We start from the raw sequence: 25065 nt of genomic DNA, 5'->3' as shown, positions 1-25065 counted from the left end.
CAGTTCTATCCATTCCACCTAACAGACTCAAGAGTAGATGTGGAAATAGTACAGAGAAGTGTTTCTTCTTTTGAAAGATACAAAAATAGAAAAATCACTCTCAAAAAACCTTTTGCTTATTGGAAATTCTCTCACTGAAGAAAGAGTATTTGTAAATAGGAAATCAATTTTCATACTTAACACATATAGTGTGGCCAATGACTGCCAAGAGAATAAAGGTTTGGGGGCTGAAAGCAAATTGTACACATAAAAGGTAATACCTGATGATCTCCAAGGAAATGACTTCTCAGTAGAGCTGCAGAAAGAAAAACATACATCACAAAAATGTGGCTAGTTTGGATTTATTTCTTTAACCAAAGCATACAAAACTATACAACCCCCCCAGGAGATGAAGTCTCAATAGCCCTGTCAATAACACCCCACAGCACTTTACACCTGACAACTAAACCATGGGTTAGTGATTTTATTTTCCTATTATTCTGGGAGAATGCCCCGTAATGCAAGATATGGCAATTTCCAAGCAGCACAACCTATCTGCAACAGGACAGGTAAGAGCATGATTTCTGATACGTGTTTCCTATTTACGGTGTAATGACATAAATAAAACAGTATAGAGCTCTAAGTGTTCCCAGTCATGTGTGACACCTGCAGTAAACAAACCACTCCAAAGAGAGGCGCATTTGCTGCTCAAGGTAAGTCTGGCAAAGGAAGTTTGGGAACCACAGTTCTACAGCATTTTGCTTCTCCCTATGAAGCAGTTTGAAAAAAAGAACAGAAACAGAGCTATAATTTATACTGTTATTTCAATTTCCAGGTTCCCAGAGAGAATTCTGATCCTCTGCATACAATGAGCATTTAAACCATTTGACACACACATACACACATCACATCTCTAAGTGTAAACAGCTAATAGATTCTATACTGCCAAGGTTGGAGATGACATAAGAAACAATCATTCCACAAGATCCAGCATGTGTTTCATAAACCCCCAATTCTCTTATATTTTTTGAATAACAATATTATAACAAACTACCGTTAACCATGTTGTTTTTTCTACAAAGCAATACGCTTCCATGTGTTGAAAATAGTATTGATGCACAACTACTTCTGCAGACAAATGCAAAACCATTCATGTATTATTAAAAGTAGACACTCTATTTTTATGGAAAAGTGTATCTCATTACACATGAGCTATCAAACTGAATATTACATAATTTTTGCAATGCTTATAACTGCTATTTTCCAAACAAAAAGATATTGAAAGGAAAAATACGCAAGTCTATCAGATTTTATGTCTAAATATTAGCATGAAACTGATTTTGGGTAAGATATAGCTATTTATAAATTAGTATTATTTACTTCACTTCTTTCTACCATAGCTCCAATTACAAAAAACTTCAGCACAGCAACATGACCACCACTAGATACTTATTTTCTAAAACAAGGAGCCTTTTGTGGAAACAAAGGATTTCTGCATAAAAGGGTGCTAAGCTTGCACACCAGCACAGGCTGAAGTACAATTACAATGAAATTTAAAGAAAAGGGAGAATATGAATTCAGACTTCAAGTGCCTGAAACCCAACTTCATGTCTAGGTACTAAGAGAATTTTTACTACGTATTGACTATTCTTTCCCTCAGTCTACAATTTCAGCATCTTCAATTTTTCTTCAGAACGTACATAAAATGCAGCGGTTAAATAGACTGAAACTTGCTGTACAGAATTACACCTGAAAAGCTGGGCTCCTGACTGAGATCTTCCAGGCTCTTCTGCCTTCAGAGGATTCTTTGTGTTCTACTACATTTCCAAGATGCTGGGAGAAGGGTGCTTCGGTACCAGCTCCATCAAATCCAGATGCAAGCCTGAGCTTTCACAGGTATTTTATTTTTCCTGAAGGATCACCTTATCCAAGCCCGGGAGCACAAATATCTTCAGCTTAGGCAAAACTGACATCCCTTGGCAGTAATGGAACACAAATCCAATGCCAGAAATGCTAAATAAATACATAGGAAAAAATCAAACTACATGTCAAACCAGTGCAGGCAGCTAGCTTACCCTGGCAATCGATTGTCACCCTGTGGGTTTAACGAGGATGGTTTAAGAACTTACCCTATGGCAACCAGCAGCTACCTTCCCTGAAACTCAGCTAACTGGGACCATGTGAGTTCTGTCACTCCACCCGAGTGCAGTCAGGCAGATTAGTTTTAACTACCTTCAGTGGTACAGTTTAAATTGGGATTTCAACAAACCCAGATTTTGCATGACAGAACCTGCTGAGGCATTTCAGGAAAGAAGGTCATAGCCTCCAGCTAACAGGAGGTAATAAACGGCTATAGATGGTTCTTTCTTAATCTATTATGGCTCTCTCTGCAGAAGAGCAGACTAAATGAATAGGGTACACAAGCCAGACAGCTTGCTGAAAACCCAAATATATCCAGAGACACCTAGAACTCCAGAGCAAAGGAGCTGTACTATCATCACCTGGCTATTCCAGAGTAGCAAGCAGTTCCAAGACCACCAAACAATAGTTTTCGCACAACCTTGGGCTAAAGTTCATTCAATTGATATAAAAAGTTCAAAATATCTCTCTTTTCTAGTATACTACCATTGAATCCCACTAGTGCCTTATCTCCAGAATGTTTCTTTAGCATATTTTGGGGATTGTAACTACATGCCAAAGCAAATTCTTCACAACTTCACATTGTTTTTTTGCCTGCAAACTGAACCTTGTGACTATTCTGACAAAAACCTTAAAAAAATAATTCTACTGTTAAAAATTCACAAGGAAATACCAAACTGGTATTTCGTTCAAAAGAATTTTTATAAAACTCTATGAATTTTAATTACTGAAAGCAGAGTTCTGAATGTTAGTGCATCTAAATGAATTCTTTACTGAGTATATTCTTTACTCTTCACTGAGCAAACCTGGATACAACGTGTCCTTTAATCAGTTACTGTTAGCATATTCATTAATACTTCGCTCCACTAAAGTGAAGAAACCTGAAGACTATCTTACAGGTACAGTGAACACTGTCCCTAGGATTCCCATGCTACCAGAACATCAACTTTTACACTCTTCACCTCTGCCTTCATTCCTCAGGCTTTCTGGAAACTCAATTCCCTATAATGAGATGACATCACTCTGTTGGTTTAGTGAAGGTAAGAAGTGCCAAGCAGACAAGAAACACTTCACTCTTACACACAAAAGATTATAAAAACCCAAATGTGTCTCTATCCAGCACATCTGGCTAACTGAACTTTCTTTACATGCACAGGACTTAAGAGCAATAAGGTTTCTACTTTAGAAAACTACTTCATTAATATTTAAACTGTTTAGGAATGTAACTTGACTCTTATTATATTACTTTTGCAGAAGTCCAGCATCTACCCCCTACCGACTTTATAATCTGATTTAGTCACCTTAGAGATGAAAAGTTTTGGAGTTACTGAAGCTTTCAGCTTTGATAAGTAAGTCTAATGCATTTTATTGTACTGATTAAAACCCAGCGTGGTCACATACTGCACTACCAAGGAGAAGCTGCTGCTGTTATCTAGTCCTTAAGGTGTCTTTTCCTGATACTAACGTGTAATACAGCAGGACAGCCCACATGTGGTGCACTGCAGTTCTAAAGATACTTAATTTTAGCTCACTATTATCCCTGAAAAAGAACTAGGTTAGTAGCACAGACATGCAGAAACTGTATTTTTCCTTCAGAACAATTTGGTATGATCTATACAGTTTTCAGTTAAAGAAGTTAGACACAAATACTCTTCCCTTCTCTGCTTTGCAAGAGGAAAAAGAATAGGTGAAATAAAGGCAAAACTCTACACCCAAACCCTAATTTTTCAGCCTGTCACACAAATGTTTGGTAACTGAAGATGGAGCATGCACACAAACCCTACTGAAATCAATCTATCCTGTTTTTTTTTATCCTTTCTATTTTTTTCTCACTTGTATTTCCTAAGTATCTGGAAATCATTTATTTATTTATTTATCTTTGTTTATTTTTTGGTCCCCTTCCTCGATTTCAGACCTTTTCCTTACCATCTCACAGCTTTAGTTCAAAGCTGATATCTTAGATACAAAATTGTATGAGCTGCCATTCTGGAAAACTACAATAATCTGCCAAATGGCAGAGTTTTCATATGAAGTTGGTTACCGAGACAAAGCGTATCAAGTATCACAAGTACCATTTTACATTCCTGCAGCAACAGCTCTTAAATAAACACTTTTACCTCTGGACTTCCATGTTGGAAAAGGAGGTCAGCGTTCCTCTCCATGGAACAGTTACGACAGCTCAAGGACTCGGCTGCACTTCACAGGCAGAAGTGCCTGACCGAGGTCATGGCTGGGCCTCTGACAGTACCTGTGCATGGGACAGCAGGGCTACAGGAGGAATGCGAAACTTAACAAAATAGCAGATTTCTAGGTTTTGTTAAGATGTTTTGAGAGCAGTGTGCTGGTTTCTAAAAAATAAATAATAAGAACAGAAAAAGTAAACACAACTATGATCTTCAGTTTCTAGGCTGGACAGTTAACCTGAATTCTCACTGCTACACACATCTTCTGCAGCTGCTATATGACATGAAACAGATTAAGCCCATCATCCTAGCAAGTAAGATGAAATGTATTTCTGATTTAAACAGTACTGCTTGAGGGGAAAGTATCTATTTCCCTTGCTTATCTTAACTGCTTGACTATACCACTGTTGTCATTAAAAAAAGGCGACAGCTGAAAATATTAAGTATTATTTATTAACTGTTTCTAAAATGGTGAAAAGCTGTAAAAAGCTAAATATATAACTGCTGAAAACGTTAAGTACTTCAAACACATTTCTTTAATATTTTAGTTTACTGCTTGGCTGATCTCTCCTCACTGGAATACATCTGTTCTGTCAGGCACGCAGTAGCAAATGGTTTACTCACAGGGATTCGTGCTTTCTGCTTAGGCAAACCTGCCAGCCAAAACTTAAGTGCCTGCTAAGACTGAACATACTGTTTTACTCATTCTTTATCTTCAATTTTAGATATCTACATCAAGAATGTGTTTACAGATATATGCAGTATGAAGGATTAAAGATTTATACAACTGTCAAGTCCTGGAATAGGAGGATTTTTCTAATAAAATGGTACATATGAAACTCCATAAACTTGTAATACACATTTACAAAACAAGTGGCAACCATCAAAATCACTATAACTAGATTTCATATTTCTGCTTTTCTTGTTGACAAAGATTAGCAAAGTTTTCACAAATACATTAGCTAAAGAAGCTTCAACTTTTCCAATAGCTCTTTTCTTGCATTCACTAACACAATTCCTGTTCCCACTCTGCTAGACACTGTACAAAGAACCATAGCCTTCTTATGTCCACATACAAAAATTAAACAGCTCTGCCACCAGAAACAAGTGGTCCTATAACCTGATAGATGTTTTCAGCTGACACAGGCAGGCACTAAAGCTGCACCTGGAATACTACACTCAAAGGTGGTCACTCAGACTGAAGGATGCTGTTTCAGTTTGAAACACAATGCCACTGAAGCAACTGAGACTCCCAAGCCACCACAGAAGGCGGCCACGTAGAAGAGCTGGGCATGGGCACCCCCCCCCCAGCTCTACAGACAGCAGATCACTGCCACGCTACTGTGCTGCCTGAAACCACACACAGTTAGCACTGTGATGGTGGTACCAGCATACCACCCACCACCAGTGTCTGCCTACTGGTATGAGAAAATAGTAAACTAGAAAAGGTCTCTGGCAGGTTTCACTATCTTTGGAAAGAACTAACATCCTTCAAGTATGTTTTATCTAAATTATGCAGCACTGTAACTATTGTGAAAATCACTGTCTTGTCTGTACTTCAAGTATTTTCAGAGGGTGACAAGTTGACATGTACCACCTGATCAGTCACAACTGTTCATAATGACTTCAAGTCATCTTACATGAGCACTCCTATGAGCAGTTACAATAACTCAGCTGACACAGTCACTGCATCGCAGTCTGTGGTGTACAGTGGATGTACATTCACAGACAAAATAACAATACTATTTCATAGTCCAGTCTACTACTGGGTAAGACAGTATTTACATATGAAGCTGAAGTCAATATTAAATCAACCCTCTTTAATTTATCATCAGAACAACCCATAGTAAGCTACATGGTTTTTTTTTCACATTTGAACATCAGCAAATTGCATACCCTCTCCCTGCTCTATCACACTCCTTAATTCTACTGGCATTCAAAGCTTTGATGGAATTTCAAGAAAGGCTTATAGTCTGGGTAAACAGAAACCTAAATATGAATATTGGAGCTGTAGCAAGAAGCTTTGCAAGTTTCACTTATTTTCAATGCAGACATGCAAGAAAAAAAATAAGCATTTCTGAATTCCTGTGGGCCCAAGACAAATGATAGCACACCCTATAATTTTAAATGAACAGGTAATGCTGCCTAAGTGCTGCAGCTGAAGTGCCAAAGGAAAGAGATGGCATTAGGCATCAGAGATCTGGAGTGATGTCTTCTGTATCTAAAGACAGATGACCCACTCACTGAGCTCAACACCTTAAACAGACCTAATAAAAGATGGATTGACTGGAAATAGAATTACTTTTTAGGTCCTAAAAGTTAGAGTAGGGGAACCTACAATGCTTCCTGAAGTCATCTGGTAAAACTACACCCTAGAAAATATGCAAGTGCATACACATCAAAGTTTGTGTGTCCACCTTAACCACCAGTGGAACTACTTAGAAGCACTGCTCTTACTGTATTTACACTCCCAGAACTGCCTGAAAACCAGAAGCAAGCAAGTAGGAAACTGTAACAGACAGAAGGAAACACAATAGAAAGTTGTCTAACATGTAGGTACAGTCAAAAAAAGCAAATTTGAACTAGGCTGTCGAAAAAATGAGAGAAAATCCTGGAAATCTGCTGATACTACACAGGTCAACAGTTCTGTTCCTTTTTTTAAATTCTCCCCGCTCCCCTCCCCCCCTCCCCCCCATTTTATACTAGAGAATTAGCAGAGATAAAAGATAAGAAAAAATAAGCTAATTTTCTCAGACAATTCTAAAGTACAGGCATTTCAAAGTTCAGTCAAATAGTAAAGACAGAGGAAGAGACTCTCAGTGAGCCTGTGTTAAAAACAGAAGAACAAACCTAATACTCCACTCTCACATTCTGAAATTAAGGGCACAAGATTCCACTGCAGAAAAAACAAATGTTTACATGTAATTATTTGTAACACACAGAATAGAAATTCTACAGCTACATTAAAGAATATTTATAATACACTAAGTAAGAACTGGAACAGCCTAAAGCAATCATAGCATGGATCAATTTCCAACAAAGGAGATTCTTTTATTCTGTAACAAAGATGAGTGCTGCCTCAGAGCATTTAGCATCTGCAATCCGAGGACTGGTTAGCATCTACCATGGCAAGGAGTTCCTAGCCAGCTACTCCTATGGAATTAATCATCATCTCTTCTGATTTGTTCTGAATGGACACTTAATATCTGTGGCCAAAGTACTCTTCCAGCAGCTCTCTGACGATCAAGTAGGAGATCCTGATTTAAAATTATTCATTACTCAGCTAAACTCTGTCAAATACATTTTAGCCCTGCTCTTCTTCTACACTGAAGCTCTACAAACTATGTAAATCTGTTCTTCCTTTTCAATTTAATGTAGCCCTTCAATGTTTTCAAATTTCACTAAGTGCAATATTAGTGTAAATAAACAAATAAATAAATAGTTTATATTACTCCTTCCCTCTTCCTACCCCAAAAGCGCATACTGATTTCTATAGGTAATTTTTATGGATCTTATAATTTGCTATGAAAGTTTGGTGACATCCTATATTGCAACATATGCAAGCAATTTCAAATATAGCCTTTGGAAACACTAAATTATCTGATCTGTCATGCCAACAGAATTAAACTAGTTTCTGTAAGGGTAATTACACCCAGATCAGCTCACTGTGAACAGTCTTGTTCGGATGAGCTTGCTGCTGCATGCCATGGAATGCCGCGAGCGCGAGGGCCGCCCACAGTTTGGAAGCGTCTCGCATGTTACCACTCCTCAAGTGGAACAAAAGTTACAACTCAACACGACTGCACACTGCCCTGCAAGTGGAACTACTCACTCTGTTTACACTCTTTATCAGCATTCTGCTGTTTTGTGAGGAAAAATTGTGTGCCCATGAAATGCAATCCATGTTCATCTCACAGGAAGTTTACAGCGTTCAGTCATAGAGCGCAATGTTGTACTGAACCACTTTGGAATATTTCTACTACTACATAAAGTGCACACTGTATTTCAGCTGGCATTAGGAAAAGTGGAGTAAAACCTTCCTAGTAGCTATGAACTACATTTGATTCTACAAAACTCGGAAGACTTTAGGTAGGCATGTTATTACTCAAACTGACTGCTCAGTACCTGAAATGTTCAATTTTTTTATTTCCTCTACTGCCTGCCAAAAGGACTCGCATTCCGCTTAATTCTGGTGTGCCAGTTCTGAACTTTTGTTAAAGTTGTCATGACAAGCTGCTATTATGAGTGCAGTATTTTACGATTAAATTAATAGGTATGAGCCCTTTGGTTCCCACCACCACTCAGTTTTCACAAGTTACACACAACAGGTAACTCATCAAAAGAATCAGTCAACTGTGAGAGTCATAGAGCCAACTCCCACCTGAGAGGTTAGGCAATGTGTTTTATAAAGTGAGCCTGACTACTGACCCTTGGTACATACTGATATGTATCTGCATCAGCGTATACTCCAACCCATCTGGCAGCCCAGAGCTGGACCAGTAACACAAGAGATGCAAAGTTAGCTGCACTGCTGCATCTGGTTTTAGGAGGAGGCACAACAGCCCAGTGGCTTCTTCACAGAAACCTGTGCATGTTATAGCATGAAATGCAAGTAAGAAGATACAACTGCAACTTCACATGGTTTTTCTCAGTCTGTCATCTCCAATCTTGTAGTGTATAACACAGCTAAAAAGGATTTAACAGTTACAGGTAACACTAATCATGTACCATGTCAGGCTCTTACGTGGTTTGAAAGTGTACAGGAGGACATGAAATATCTTGGAAGTGCTGAGCATAGTACCCATTTATAAAAATAATTATGATAATAATGTCAACAGGCAAGTAACCTACAGGTACACGAAAGTAAAGCTCTAAGGGAATCCAGGGCTGCAGGTGATCTAGTGCTTCCTTCTCCACCCCTACACTATGATTACTTAGGATCTGCAGATTCGGGCTTGTTATCTTTCACACTCCTCTTAAGGGAGCAAACCAGCCAACTACTCCTGTGTGTTGCTCGCATTTGCAATACAGTTGTAATACACGTTGGCAACAGCCTAACAAACCCAAACTACACATACCTTCTGTGCAACACATGTTTCTTAAGGACTAACAGCAACAGAATGAACCATGCTTCTGAAGTGAGAGTCCTCCTCAGGTGTGCTCAAGTAGATCACAGTCTGATCACCAGTGCCTGCCTCTGGATGGATTCATCCAGGTGTACATGAGGGCCTGCACTCTGCTAGTGTTTGTAGTGTCTGGGTTAACAGCCATGAAGATAGGCTGAGAAGCTACATGTGCCAGCTGAAGAAGCTTAAGCTGGTTTAAGGTACTGACATCACATTCCTCCTTGCCTCACAAACTGCTACCACAACTTCCCTTGGGCTGGCACTTGTGCAACTGGGTGATGAACTGGCTCAGAGGGGCGACCTGACTGACACAGAGAACAGCTGGAAGCCCAAGCTGCAATCACCAAGATAGGCAAATGCTGCCACAAAAGCACCTGTGATTCCATGCCAGTATCTGTTTTGCCAAGCAGCACAACCCCCCCCCCCCGAGCCAATGCCAGCTTGCAGAAATCCGGTTTTTCAAGTGTGTAAATCAGAGGCACTGCTACGACCACCAAGGTCAACCAAACCTCCAGCTAGACATCTGAAATGAAATGCTCCCAAACATTTTAACCACATTTAAGGAGACTAAAGCACACTCTCTTTGAAATAAAGCATTTCTGATTTCCCCAGGGACAGAAAACTTCGACAAAAGATACAACCCCAAAAGAGTACTCATCTTAAGCTAAATGAAAGGCGATTGGAGACATAAAATAACTAAAGCTTTTAACTTATTCTTCCACAGGAATTCAACTTTTTTAGCTTTCAAAATGGAACCTGCACAACAGCTGGTGAAATATGTGGATCTCGAGGGAAGACAGGCCAAGTTTAAAGGGTATACAACAGTCATCTTGTTCAGGAACATTTCTGAGTATTTCGAAGTTTTCTAAACACAAGTTCTCATGCTAGTCAAATGATAACTCAGGTCAGGCAGCTTGAAGTATAAAAAGAATGGTGTTAGATGGTACAGTGCATTTTCTAACTTTATGTTTAAATATTTGCCTCCTGTTTCTTAAGGTTTTGTAGGGGAAAAAATCCATTTAATTAGCAAAAATAGTTATCATGGCCACAGGAAGAAACATTTCAGAATGATACCCAAGTTTACTGCTTAAAGATTATAAACACACAGTATTGAAGGCAAGAAATAATAATGTTCAGAGCATTCCGTTCATAATGTTCAGTACCTAAGCTCTATGCACATGCCAACCTGAAGTTTGCTGTAACCTGAAATGCAGATATAAATGTTTCATAAGAGAACACATTGTTACCAAGGCTCTCAGATTCAAGAGCTACCAATCATTTGATACGCTTGAGATGAATGAGTGCCCAAACACATTTAGAGGTAGAAAGTTTCCTAAGGGATTGAAAAAAAAAATAAAGACCTGAAATACTAGTTACACCTGAAATATTAACAAAATGCTTTGCTACAGTTATTTTCATCATGTGAACGATATTACGTATGTTTCATGCTATTTAAATATGCTAACAATACACTTAGAGCAAGATGTTCCCTGGAAACAAATGTAACAACACAAAGTACTTCAGAAAAGCTGAATGAAACTAAATAGTTAATTCAGGGGGGGAAATGATAGGATTACTGCATTTAACTAGCACTGTCACTTTAATACAACCATGCATAAATCTACTGTATTTCTCTTTGACTGAATCTTAGAAAGTAAAATTCAACAAATTTAGGAGAAATTAAAGCTTTACATACACTCTACTGAAAAAGTAATCAATTATTAAGGAGGCCTCTTTAAACTGTCCCATAAACTCTACAGAAAATCTGCACTTTTTTTTTTAAATACTTCAGATATTAATGGAAGGTGAACAGCTGTTAGTGAAAATATATGTATGTAGGATGTAAACACCACTAAAAAGCCCTCTAATTTATGGGACAGATGAAAGCGAAGTCATCAGGACTTGTACCTTGTGCTGGCGACACTTGGTGATTCTGCTCCAAGCCTACATCTTTCTAGCTGATTAGCCACAATTTGCCTTTCCACTTCCAGTTCTCTGGTAAGTCTTTGAAATTGGAGCTCCTGAAATTTCAAGATAAAAAGAAAAGCATTCTTGATGTTAAAAATTGGGTGTGGATGAATTCTGAAACAATCACTGTTTCATCACAACCGTGTTTCTTGTTTTGACTCTTCCTTCATGGAATAAACTATCAGAATGTTAAAGTGGGAATTTAATTGTTCTTTATATCAGTGATTCATGCGAATATTGATTTATCACCTGTCACAAAAGGAAAAAAAATGTTTAAGCATTTGTGGATTTTATTCCTCCTGCAATTAGAATCATTGTGCCTCCTTACATTGCCACAATCTAACAAAATTAGTGCCTATAAAAGTCAGTCTTCAATTTCACCTATAAAAGAGATATACAGGAAAATATTGTATCCTGACCTTTCCAACTGAGAAACTTCATATCCTAAGCTATATTACGTTTTGACTTCTGTATTCAAAAGCTTAAAATTTATTATTTCAAACTGGCTGAGGGTAGAGATGTGCTCTTTCATCTTTTCTGAGTATAAATCATGTAATTGTATTACACAGTAGTTGCATGCCTTACTGTATTACAAAAGTCACCTTCACTCAGAGATAATAGTTAGTGCAAACTATTCTTTCCCACCTTATATTACATGGAATGAGGCTAAACACTGTACTTCCATAAATGGTCCTTAAAAAAGCTCTGTACTTCTTCCAATTCGTAACCTTTTCAGTAAGGTGAAGTTCAGCAACACACCCCACGGCTTTCAGTGTCTGCAAATACCTCTTGAATTCTCACAGCTCCAGTCCTGGAGGGCTTTACGCATTGCATAGGAGAGCTGAGAGTACCAGTGTAGTAAACACCTACTCTAAATACATTCTTACTTTGCAGAAGTAAGAGTAAAGTTTCTTCTACTGACAACACAATGATATTACCTCCAAGATCCCCCAAACAGAAGGCTAACTGGCACTGATTTCATTAGGAAGCCAGCTGAGGGATAAGACTAACAGCAACTGCCATAAAATAGAAAGCTACTTCTGAAAGTCTGATTAAGCTCTATGCAACAAACTGGCCCCTTAAAGATATGCCACCCAAGCTACTGCCACTCCCAGACAGCATTAGGAACTGTAGACACTTCTAAACATTTCTCAGGACTCACTAACCAAGCTGAATAAACACACTCGAATATTCCAAATATTGGCCAGCAAAACTGTTTGCCTCCAGGACATAGAACTCGCCCCACTACTGCCATAAAACACAAGCAACCACAGACTGCATTTGTCTACTACTGCTCTACTAAGGGAAGTTGAACAGAACAGAATATGCTGCAGTTCTGTTAAAAAAAAAAATGCACACTATGGGAGCAGCTGGAGGGAGATGTTAAACAAGACCGGTCCCAACACCGATCCCTGAGGGACACCACTTGTTACTGGTCTCCAGCCGGACATTGAGCCATTGACCACAACTCTTTGTGTGCAGCCATCCAGCCAGTTCTTTATCCACTGAGTGGTGCATTCATCAAATTGATGTCTCCCCAATTTAGAGACAAGGATGTTGTGTGGGACAGTGTCAAACGCTTTATACAAATCCAGGTAGATGACATCTACTGCTTTACTGCTGTCCATCAGTTCTGTAGCCCCACCATAGAAGGCCACCAAATTGGTCAGGCAGGACTTCCCCTTGGTGAAGCCATGCTGGCTGTCACCAAGCACCTTGTTGTTTTTCATGTGCCTTAGCATGCCTTCTAGGAGAATCTGCTCCAAGACCTTGCCAGGCACAGAGGTGAGACTGACTGGTCTGTAATTCCCCTGGTCATCCATTTTCCCCTTCTTGAAAATGCGGTGTTCAGGACCAGGCTGGACAAAGCCATGGGTGACAAGGTTTAGTGTCTCTGCCCATGTCAGGGGGGTTGGAACTAGATGATCTCAAGGTTCTTTTCAACCCTAAATACTGTATGATTCTACAAAGCATGTAACAAATATAAATCTGTAAAATAAACAGCATTGGACAGGTTGTTTGCAGAAAAAAAAAAAGCTTACCCTATGCTTAAAGCTGTTTCCTATTCCTTACTTTTAAATCAATATTTAAATAGCAACGTCACTGATATAAACTAAGAATGTTAACACAAGGCTCAGGTTGCCTATTGTTATTTACTGATCTTCTAATTAGATAAATAAAATAAAACATATGCTAGCCATTATTTGCTTTCATTCAACCAATCCCTATTACAGGCAGAGGCATTCATGAAAATATCATTATCTAGAAAACATACTCTTGATATACACTATGAATATGCATTCTCCTGAGCTCTCTGCTCCCTTTACTTCCTTATTCTGCACTCTCAGTCTTTACACCAACTCACATGTATTCCTGGAGGAAGGCATTTGATAAGGCAAATGTTATCACTAGGCAACTTCTGCCATTTTGCATTCCTAAAGGAAAAAAATTACAGTAGATTACCAAATCCTACAAAAAGGTTGACAATGTTTAGAAAGCCCACTTACATAAAATGAATCAATTAAAAAGGAGCACATAACAACAGAAACAGGACAAAGAAGGAAAATAAAATCCGGGCTTGTCCACCAAGCTTGCATCTACACAGTCACATCTTTTAAACTGATTTGTCATGCACTTCTGTCCTAACAGTGTTTAGGAGATGGACTGGGTAATTGAGATTATCAGAAAAATCAATAGGTCTACATTTTATAAGTGTAAAATAATTACAGGCTTAAAAGACAAAAAGCCCCACTGAAATTAAAAGAATGACCAATGCAATGTTACGGAAGTGTAACAACTATAGGAAATGCCTTTTTTTTTTTTTCCTTCAGCACAAAAAAATTATCAAGATAAAATCCAGAAAGTGAAAGATATGCTGTATTTTTCTCATTTCACAGTATACTTTCTTCATACAGTGTAATGGGTGTACAATTTCCTTTCCACACTTCTCAGTATATCCGAAATTCTTCATCTGGAAACTAAAATTCCATCCAATTCCAACAATCACATGCAAGAACACCTTCCACCAGACCAGGTTGCTCAAAGCCCCACCCAACCTGGCCTTGAACACTGCCAGGGGTAGCCACAGTTTCTTCGGGTGATCTGTTCTAGTCATTGTAAAAATCCTTATTCCTTACATCCAACCTAAATCTGCCCTCTTTGAGTTTAAAACCATTGTCCCTTGTCCTGTCACTTCAGGCACTGGTAAAAAGGCTTACGCTGTCTTTCTTACAGAGAAAAATTGACAGAAAAAAATAACTTTAAAAAGCTAAATTAACTTCAGTTAACTGAAAGCATCATGGTAGGAAAATGGAAGAACTCTTTTTCTGCTGATAATTCATTTTCTCACTTGATATATAATCTCTTAAACATATAAGTGTAAGCCCCATCTTCAAAATTATGGTTTGGTTTTGACACACAGGATGGTGCAAAGAGATTTGTATTTAGTTGTATGGCCTGCCCAGAGTTCTCATACAATTTTTCTTTTAAAAACAAAAAAAATCCAATATAAAACTGGTATAGGTAGTTGTACAATCAAAGTAACAAACTGTCCATTTAAGTAAAAAACCCTGTTTTTCTCCCATACAGCAAAAATCAAAAGCCAGTTAAACCAGAAGAACTGTACTCCTAGTTTTCTTGGGGGTAAAAGAGGTGAATGCCACAAATGGACAATGTAGTGATAATTTTTACTTAATTTGTTTACATTATGTTCAGAAAGCAAAACTCGCTGGTATTCTATCAGAAAAACTATGCTAAGTAGAAATAAGACCTCATCTGGAATATTGTGTCCAGTTCTGGGCCCTCGTTTAAAAGGACAGGACCTGCTGGAGAGAGTCCAGCGCAGGGCACTAAGTGATTAAGGGAGTGGAGCATCTCCCTTATGAGGAAAGACTGAGGAGCTGGGTCTCTATAGTTTGGAGAAGAGGAGATTAGGGGTGACCTTATTAGTGTATATAATTGGGGGATGTCAGAGGATGAGCAGGCTCTTCTCAGTGGCAAACATGAGGACAAGGGTAATGGGTACAAATTGGAGCACAAGAGGTTCCACTAAACCTGAGAAGAAACTTCTTCTCAGTGAGGGGCGGAACATGGAACAGGCTGCCCAGGGAGGTTGTGGAATCTCCTTCTTCGGAGACATTCAAAATCCGCCTGGACATGTTCCTGTGTAACCTTATCTAGGTGTTCCTGCTCCAGCAGGGGGATTGGACTAGATGATCTTTTGAGGTCCCTTCCAATCTCTAACATACTGTGATACTGTGATACTGTGAAGAGGAAAAAACACCAAGCTGAGTTTGGCCACTCCTCGGGTATCTGTACTGCTGATTTTGGACAAACACCTTCGGCTGTCTATTTATAATATTCTTCATAACTTTATATTTTGGTGCTGACCAAAAAGAATAATCATAGTGCACTGAACTGCAAAGGTATAAAAGACATGCAACTGATATGCCATTTTTAAATTGTTCTGATGGTTAGGAAAATCCAATGTATTTTTGCAGCACAAGCAAAACAGCAAGAAATTCTGCTCCATTTTATAGTCTGAGCAATGTTCTTACCCGTGCAGCCTGTGGTTCCAGTGAAGTAGCAGAGTTTACATGTTTTCTGAGACAATGAGTGCTGATTTTTATGTCTCCTGAATTTGGTATCTACAGCTGTAGTTGACATGTCTTAAATACCTGCATAAATATGCAAGAGGGATAATTTTAGAAGTACCATCTTCTTTACAGCTGGAATCCTCATATTTTCAGCCTTTTTTTTTTCTCTTAGTCTAAATCATCTGGTTTTTATAGAAAGCTAAGTCCTAATCAATTCTGAGTAAGCGCGCTGATCACCTTCTTAGTTTATACTTCCTACGTTTTACATGACTCTGAACAAATACCTGCCACCACCATGTTTATCTATCAGACAGTACACTACTTATCTCAGGAATCTATTTGAATTTGTTTCTCTAGCCAGTTCCCTGCAAGCAGTGGCAGGGCATGCTCCTCAGACAGGATGCTCTCACACAGTGCTGGCTGCTAGCAACAGAGAAGCTGCTACCCTAGGCAAAAAGCACAATTAGCTGATTTTTATAGTACTGGCTTGTGACAAAATGGCATTGCAGGAGTCAAATAAAACAATTAATAAGCTTGCTTTCATTTGAAGAAGGAACATCTCTGTGGTAAGAACATACTAAAATTATAGAGGTAGATTACAGAATCTGTTGCTGTACTGTGTCAAATGGACCAACCAAATCTTCTGAAACATACACACTACAATGCCTTGGCCAGAGCTACTTTTATCCAAAATTATCCAACATCAAGAGGGGAAAAAAGCCCTATAATTCTATTAAGCTGTTTAGCAGTAACTACTTAATCACCTTATAAAACTACAGGTTTTGTATTCATGAACTAAATTCCACTGCAAAACCACAGACCATACTTCTTAACACAAAGCTGTATAAAATTGCCAGCTTTAAATATGATTACATTTAAGGAACAGGAAGCATATCTATGGTTAAAGAAAGAAGAAAACTTGCTTTGGAAAGGCAATCATACAGACTGCAGACAGACAAGTTTCCATGAGTGAAAACCAAAACATGAAATTTTAGATCTGTGTTCTGGAAGAGGGTCAAACCCCACATGGGGTGTCAGCATGGTAGTGTATACCCCAGGTGACCGACGACAGCTCTTACTTGGCAAGCTCTGCATGTCAAGTGGCAATTCATCTGCAATGATGTTGGGATCTCACTAAAGAAGATACTTCAAGGTCTTCACTGCTGCAAGCTACAGATGAGACAAGTTACACTAACCCTGAAAACAAAATAACTCTTTCAATTTGAAACCAGAGTAATTCTGACAGGCCTGTGGATCCCTGGCAAGTGCAAACAACTGCCATCACAGTGTGTTAGGCTATTAACAGCAAATCTTTGAAAACAGGTAAGCAATGAGAATGTAACTTGTATGACACTCTCTAAACACTGCCATTCTCCTGTTGCAGGCTTTGGGTCACAAAAGAAGGTTGAGGGGCACTTCTGTGCCTTCTATCTTCATCCCATTACAGAGAACCACTATTAAGGAGGAACTTTTCTCCCTCAGTAACATGGATGTCAATAAGGAGCCTACATTCAAAATCCTGGAAACTAAAAATTACTTTCTTCCCTTCCTGTTGTGATTTGAAAACCTCTGGCAAAACAGAGATAACTTTAAAGAGTGGTCCAGCTAATAAACTGAACGTTTTCTGGTGACAGCTACACAATAATCAGCAGCAATGGCACAAGCAGTGAAGGCAACTCACAGATTCTTTCTGAATGATACATGCCTGGCTAGTCAGACTAGGATCAGACAGTGGGAACCTCCGAGAGGGATGATGTTATTAATGGAGAGATGCATCTCTTGCAGCTTCTTGTCTTTCACCAGTTCTCAGTGGTTGCTGTGGTAGAAGACAGAGCTAGGATTGGATGTTATTTGAAGTCGTAGTTATACTGGACTATGTTAAATTGCTTCAACTGCCAAATATCACTGTCTTCATGAACTATTAAGAAGGTAACTGTAAGCTGAACTAATCATAACAATGTCGCTCATTGAACAATTCAGTTCAGCCTCTTCCAGTGGTCTGAGATGATGATCTAAGAAAGCATAGCCTACGTTCGAAAGGAATACTTTTACTTGCACTTACTATTTCTCATTTGACTGCAGCACATAGTGAAGAGCCACACAATCCCCATCACCTATGAATGTTGAAACAGTGCTAAACAAAAGGCAATTACATTCTGGATATTTTTATTATACAAATGTGCAACAGCGAAAAGGACAAACAAAACTAAGTTAATTTATACCTTCTTCACATTAACCTCCTGCATCGATCTATGCAGAGTTCTACTTGTTTCTGCTTGCTCTAATTCGGAGCTAGATCAAGCAACTGACTACAGAAAACCACATGAGTAACTGTATTTCTCTCCAGCATGAATCTCACACTGTAGTAACCTAATATTTAGCTCTCTAATAGAAACTACTGAGGAAAAAACCCTGTACTTTTAACAAACCACATTAGATCAACCTTAAAATTTTCTGTAAAAATAAAGTTTACTTACGCACACAACTGCGATTGCATGCTTTCAGTATCTCAGTATCTTCTAAAACAGAAGACAAAAGATAAAAAATTGGACAGGGTAAAGAGAATCACAGATTACAGGATGTGGAATGACACAGCTACAATTACTGACTGACCACACTTACTCTGCATTCAACAGCAGTAGACCATTAAAGCCCTTAATACTTTTATGCCTGCATTGTTCACTAGTTTGGTAAAGCAGTTTAGTGCTGTTCTAGCTGATGAGGGATCAGAATTTAAGCAATTTATAGAAAGCTTACTCTTTGTCAGTGGTAAAAAGAAGGAAAGCCAATTGAGGTATTTGCTGACCATATCTGGGCAGCATCCTCCTCAGAAAATGTTTGTTACAATGCAAGGTTTTATTAAATTGGTGCTGAAGCTAAGTGAACTGTAATGGCAGCTGATGATTTCAGCTCAGTTGCTATGGAGTACATAGGCTGGTAACCTAAGCATAGAAGTCTTACAAAAGGTATAAATACTGCAGTATATTTCAGGGGTACTCACACTTGAGAGGCTTTTTCAAGGGGAGTTTCTCCTCAGAAGCCTAACAGTACATGCTAGAAAGAAAAAATTTCTAGACCTTTGTATGAGTTAAGGAGTACACAGAATTTCAATTAAGGAAATGAGTTATTAGCTTCATCTGAGACAGGAATGGTATAGATTTTGTCCTAGAAAAAGAGCCTTGGGAACTGGACTTTTCAGACTTGATCCACTAAAACTGGTAATTCTCGTAAACAGCAGAAGCAGTAAACTTCAAAGTTCTGGGATTAAATGGGGAAGAACAACCTGTGCAATTGAATACAATATAAAAAGACCTAGAAAAAAAGACCCACAAAACAGTTCCTCCAGTCATTTGGAAAATTGTGACAAGGATTTTTGTTTCAAAGCTTGAAAGTCTATTTAATAAAGAGTGCAGTCTTCATTTCAGAAATTATACACATTTATCTACCTAACTGATCACTAGATGCATGCAAATCAGCATTTCAGAGTAAGACTGTTCCATGTTTGTGCCTCATTACTGAAAGTGCATTTAATAGTTTTTTTCCTCAGGTATCTTGTTGAAACTATGTGCCTACAGAGTTGGATTACAGAGTACTTGATATAAAGCGCTAATAACTTGAATTGGCAAAGAAACTTCCCAAACTTAGTACTAAAATACTGTCATTCTAGTAAAGGTGTTTTTAAAGTAATCTTTAAACATCATTTATGTTTAAATAACAATTCTTAGTAATGCTTAATAATGCAGTAATTTCCTTAATTTCCATCTGAAAAATTTCACGTTTTGCATTTCCTCTCCCCCACCCTTTAAACCTCACCTCTCACTACACAAAACCTGTAAAAAACTTCAAGAACTATGTGAAGAATTTGGCTATTTAAAGCACAAAGAAGGAGAAAAAGTAAAGAGCATGCTTTCTGTGTATATACTATGGTTCAACACAGTTACACAACAGGAAAAGATTTTGCTTAAGTGTTGAGCAGAGTTTTCCAGGAAAACCCCAAAGATTTATGAGGATTCACCTGAAAGCATATCCAGTCATTCCTACTCTATTGCCACCGATCTACAAAAGAAAAGGTGAAAAGTGGTCCATCTTTACGTGTCAAGAACAACCGTTCAGAGAACAAAGAAACCAAAAAAAAAAAAAAAAAAAAAAGCCCCAACCAAATTCTGCCACTGGTGCAAGTGCTTCTCTCTTAGCAAATAAATTAAACCCAGTATATTCGTGTTACTTTTGAAAACTGGACTGAAGGGCAGTTTTTCCTGTGAGACCTTTTCCCAATCACTGAAAAGGAAAACTCACATGCTAAGCAGGAAATTCACAATTCCAAAGGATCCCATTTAATCTTACCAGTTCAGCAGCAATCCACTCCCAATTCAATAGTTTATGAATCGCACATGGTAAAGTAGGAACAATTCCAGCAACCTATCTGGAGTTCCTGGCAACTAGCTGCCCCTACATTCCACCCCCCCCAAAGTTAATGCCATGATGATGCCCCTATAATTTTTAGCAACTTGTTATTTTACTATTTAAATGGTCGATAAACTTTTAGTATGGGTAAGAGACATCCTACAGAACTCAACTAAACTTTTATTCCAATAACCGTTAGGATTCAGAAATACAGATACATATATTGTAATGCTTTAGTTTTACTTACAACCCGTTTCAGCTTTTCCTAAGATACTTCTATCCATTACAGCATGGAAACTTTGTAACATTTCAGAAGTGCACACATACTTTGGATACCACTCCCCCCAGCCCCGCAAACAAACTACCTCCAAAACAAATCCACGGAAAACAATCTCCGGCCAAACCCTTCAAAAAGAACAAATCCCAAAACTACAACCCACTGCCAAATCCGCTAAAAAGAAAAGAGACCAAAATATGTGCCTGCTTTCTTACAGTTAGCCTTAGGATTTCCCTGTATTCAAAAAGGAATTCCTGTACTAGAGATACAACTTACCAGTAAGAGTCAGTCCTCTTCTAGATTTTAATCCCAAAGTATATCCAGTAATGTACCCGCAAACAGAATAACTCAACCTGGTTAAAGAACCATCTCCTCTACCCCAATGAGAGCCAGTGGTGGTTGTGGTGATAGTGTCATTATTTATACTAACTAGGGATGTGTTTTCACATTAAAACAAAACCTGAGCTTTCAGAAAAGCACAAAACTAGTAATTTAAATGTCTTCACAGATTACACTTGTTCTGCACATATTATTTCATGACACTAAAAGTGAACTGAAATGCTTCTTTCCTAAAATACAATCAAGGGGAATTTACACAGCTCTGAACATTTTGTCTCCATGAGAGAACGTTCAGACTTCAGAGGACATCCTCTAGTTTTTTTAAAAAAATGTTGCTTTAAGCTGATTTGTGATCCTAGGAAAAAGAAATGAATGTAGAGTTTTATTTAAAGTGGCTTGTAGGTTCATTGAGAAACTGATGTAACTTTTTACATAATCATATCTACGTCACCACCGGCGAAAGCTTAACAAAGTCATTCAATAAATTTATCCAATTCAGAGCTATTGTAGTAATTTAAAAAGTTTTATTAAGATAAAATCTTGCACAATCTGACCGGTAATAGTAAAGGCTCTTCTGAATTGTGTTTCCACTGTAGTAAGTGTTCCTGAAGTAACTAAGTTAAGGTGTGGCAACTCTATTTTACAAAGAGAGAGAGATTCCTGTACAAAAGGAAGTTAGGCCACAGCAAACAGCATAACAGTTTCTGTTCGAGCTTAATAAAGTAAATAACTGCACTGGAAAATATTCTGTTCTGGGCTTCCCGCCATACAGGAAGGGTGTTGAACATGTCAATGTCCCTAATTATTAGCAACAGAAAAAAAGACCAGAAAGCAATTGCTTAGCTCTCAGTTATTTCACATTATCACTTTCAAGAGTGTAATACAATCTACACCATCTTCACCTTCATATTCATTCTAATGGGTCTATAAAGTTAGGCTACAGTCCTAAAGTTTGTGTTTCACTAACCATTAAACACAACTTTCATTTTATTTTTTCCTTTCATCAGACTTGAGTTACTTAATGGTGCACATATCTAATAGTCTTTTTATGAATGGAAGGGTGAAAATATTTTAGCCTCCTTTTTAAAATGAGAAAATATTCCATTATAATTTTTTCTCCAAGATAAAAAAGTAAAAACATTTCTTGGGTAGGAAAAGGAATGCTAACAAACACCTTTGTACTATATACTTCTGTATCTACCTATTCTAAACAATACTCTTGTAATTGTATGTTCAGTTTAAGCAATCACTATCACATCAAAGCTGCACTAAAGTAATTCAGGCAGTAATCATAGCAGTAGGGTTACTGGCTGGCGATCACCAGCAATCACAGCACTGTCATGTATTGCGGTACTTCTCATCAACTAAGCTAACATTATAAACACGTGCTTTGTAAATTGCAAAATAAAAGGAACCAACTTAAAGTACATTTGTGGTGATTTTAAGTAAATGAGTTCTAATTGACATTTGTGATAAACTACAATGGCACAAGACAAACTAATGTTTCAGAGAAGGAGAAATGACTTAAGAACACTGTAGCTCAACTGACTACTCATATCTTGACAGCCTCCAGCATTATTAATATCCTTCGCCTGGGAAGGATTCAATATTAATTTTAATATCACTAAGAAATTATTAAGGTTGATATTGTCATCTTGAAAGGCTTTTGAAATTATTCATTAAGGCACAAAAATAATGTCCCAAATTTCATCATCTTGCAGAAATTTTTGTTTAAGAATGAAGATTCTATGGCTACGAAATCTGTTCACACAAAGATGATGTAATCTAGTTCTCACCTTCAAAAAAACATCATAATATGAAACAACATATGATTACTAATACATCAAGTGTTTGCATTCCTAGTTAATATCGCGAATTAAATACTGATTTGTCATAAAAGAAGTTCTGAAACCAAGACAGCAGATTTATTCTTAAATTCAGATGTTACATTTACATACTAAGTGAAGACGATCAGTATTTCTAGACAAGGAAAGCCAAACTGTCACTTCTCTCTTTTGTCTTCTTTAAAACCAAACAAAACACAAAATCAAACCCACAATATTTAGTTAGAATGTTTCTTTGTAAAACTGCAATTTTTTTCATCTTGAACGATCTTTACAAACTAAGGTTGAAATTGATTTCAAACAATTTTCCTTATAGAGACTGAGATGTCTATGAATGTGTTGCAGATTTAAAATACCTTGGTATTGATAACTGAAGCCAAACTCAAAGTTTAAACCCCATTCTTTAACAAAATACAATTAATCATACCAAATCTTTATGTACGAATTTCTATAATACTGTACACAACTTTGCAGAAGGCACAGAACAGACTGGTTCCGAATGTTGCATCAGTTCTACACTAGCTTTTCTTTTTTTGACAATATACCTGCATTTCAAGTCTGATTTATGACAACAGTGCATACATTCCAACAGAATACCATAATGATGCTCTGTTCAGTGCAATTAAAATGGACCTTATATATTCAGATTCTAGCATTCTGCTATACAAAAGACACTATACTAATGCTAATACAGAAGCAATTATGTTTAGTAACAATGACTTTTTTTACCAGCAATGCAATAAGAGACAATGGTTAACTCACAATCTATACTGAATGTCCGAAAATAAGGAATGTACCTGTTCCTTTACCGAAGCCAAAATGGTAGTGGCAGTGGTCTCTGGTTCCATGCCTGGGCCTGTGGAAGCTTCCTGTGCTGTCTGTGGCAGCCCCTCCTCCACCATTGGGGTCTGCTCAGGGGCTGGCATTTTGCCTGTAATAACAATATTTTGAAATAGCTTACATTTTCAGCCAGTGATGTTTAAAATTCAAGTTTTAGGATTATCAATTCTCTTATCTAAAACCTTTCCAAACTGAACTAAATTAGCAGGTAACTTCATATTATTAATTAACGTATGTTGCTTCACCTTCAGAACTTGAAATCAGAATTGCATGCAGAACACGACATCCAGGCAGAAGCAAGCAGGCTGCACAATGTTTAAAGATTATTCTTAAAACACAATTTTGTGGTAGTTACTAAAAGTTGCAAAACCCAAGGTGTGTGAAAAACACTGGTGTTAAAAATCAAAAACACCCAGGATCAGTAAAAGATTACCACATGTGCAGTTTTTAGCAAGGAAGACTGACGTGTAACAGCAGAATGCTTTGCTACTAAGAACAAATCATGGGAGAGACTAATTATGGTAATAAAAAGTTAATGGGAATAATGCTTCTAGTGTTCTTTCTGCAGATGAGGAAATTAAAACACAAAAGTTAAACTAATTGCCCTGGGCTATGGATAGCATGGAAAGGACTGACAGGATTAGCGTTCAAGTATTCTGAGCTTCATGACTGCAGAGGCAGCAAGCTAACCATTCCAGTACCTCTAAAAAAAGGCACTTTATTTAACTACAGAAGTTTCTTAACTAATATTACAGAGATAGTTACAAAGTGTGTCTCACACTTGGAAACTAGCAAGTAGGTGGTATTCAAGTAGCTTCCATACACATAACATGGTTTAATTGCCTTCAGAAAAAAGAAAAAAGCTCAAGAGGTCTGATGTTACAAGTAGTCAATATTTCATTTTAGATTTTCAGAACAAACTCATTCAGTATTCCTAGAGGAAACAAACGAACAGCACCTTTTCTTCTTTTCACAAGGAGCAGCTTACACTGCAGGTAAGTTCCAAGGCTGGGAACTGGCCTGAAATACTTCTGAGTCCTGACCTGTTTTATCTGCAATCATCCCTTCTCTACCATCTGCCTTTTAAATGCTAAAACAGCATAAAGCTGGGCACACACTACCTAAAAAACAAGACCACTTACAAGACCAGTGGCTATGCTGTAAAACTGCACATTCTGATTTGGTTGGAAGCACAGCTGAGCTGACCCCCGTGTGGTCTCTTGTGGAATTGCCCTATGGGATTGCCCACCCTGTCGGGGCATCTTCTGCCCTTGTGCCTATACACAGAGGCCAAGTACAAGCAAAGCAACATGTGGTCAGAGGACTTCTATGCTTCTACAGGTAGCCCTGGGCAGAAAACATGAATGGAAA

The 25065-nt window shown here is 38.0% G+C and overlaps 1 protein-coding gene across 3 annotated transcripts in view; it reads right to left on the bottom strand.

Moving 5' to 3' along the window:
• Window positions 1–25065, bottom strand: part of PKP4 (plakophilin 4) — a 91646-nt gene that overhangs the window by 38175 nt on the left and 28406 nt on the right. For 2 of the 3 annotated variants that reach the window (XM_061363820.1, XM_061363821.1), the window contains exons 2-4: window positions 23652–23785; window positions 11336–11448; window positions 261–295 (exon numbers count right to left, since the gene is read on the bottom strand). In XM_061363820.1, coding sequence (XP_061219804.1) covers window positions 261–295; window positions 11336–11448; window positions 23652–23780 — 277 coding nt within the window. In that variant the 5' untranslated portion in view covers window positions 23781–23785. Of the gene's footprint in view, window positions 1–260; window positions 296–11335; window positions 11449–23651; window positions 23787–25065 lie in introns of those variants that run through there. The other variant, XM_061363822.1, reaches the window with a different exon arrangement.

The sequence above is a fragment of the Neopsephotus bourkii genome, unplaced genomic scaffold (assembly GCF_033783945.1).
Source record: "Neopsephotus bourkii isolate Nb327-2 ecotype Australia unplaced genomic scaffold, CSIRO-AGI_Nbou_v1 NB_1181, whole genome shotgun sequence".
NCBI lineage: Eukaryota > Metazoa > Chordata > Aves > Psittaciformes > Psittacidae > Neopsephotus > Neopsephotus bourkii.
Note: the sequence above shows the minus strand (reverse complement) of the source record. Positions and strands in the feature narration are given on the sequence as shown.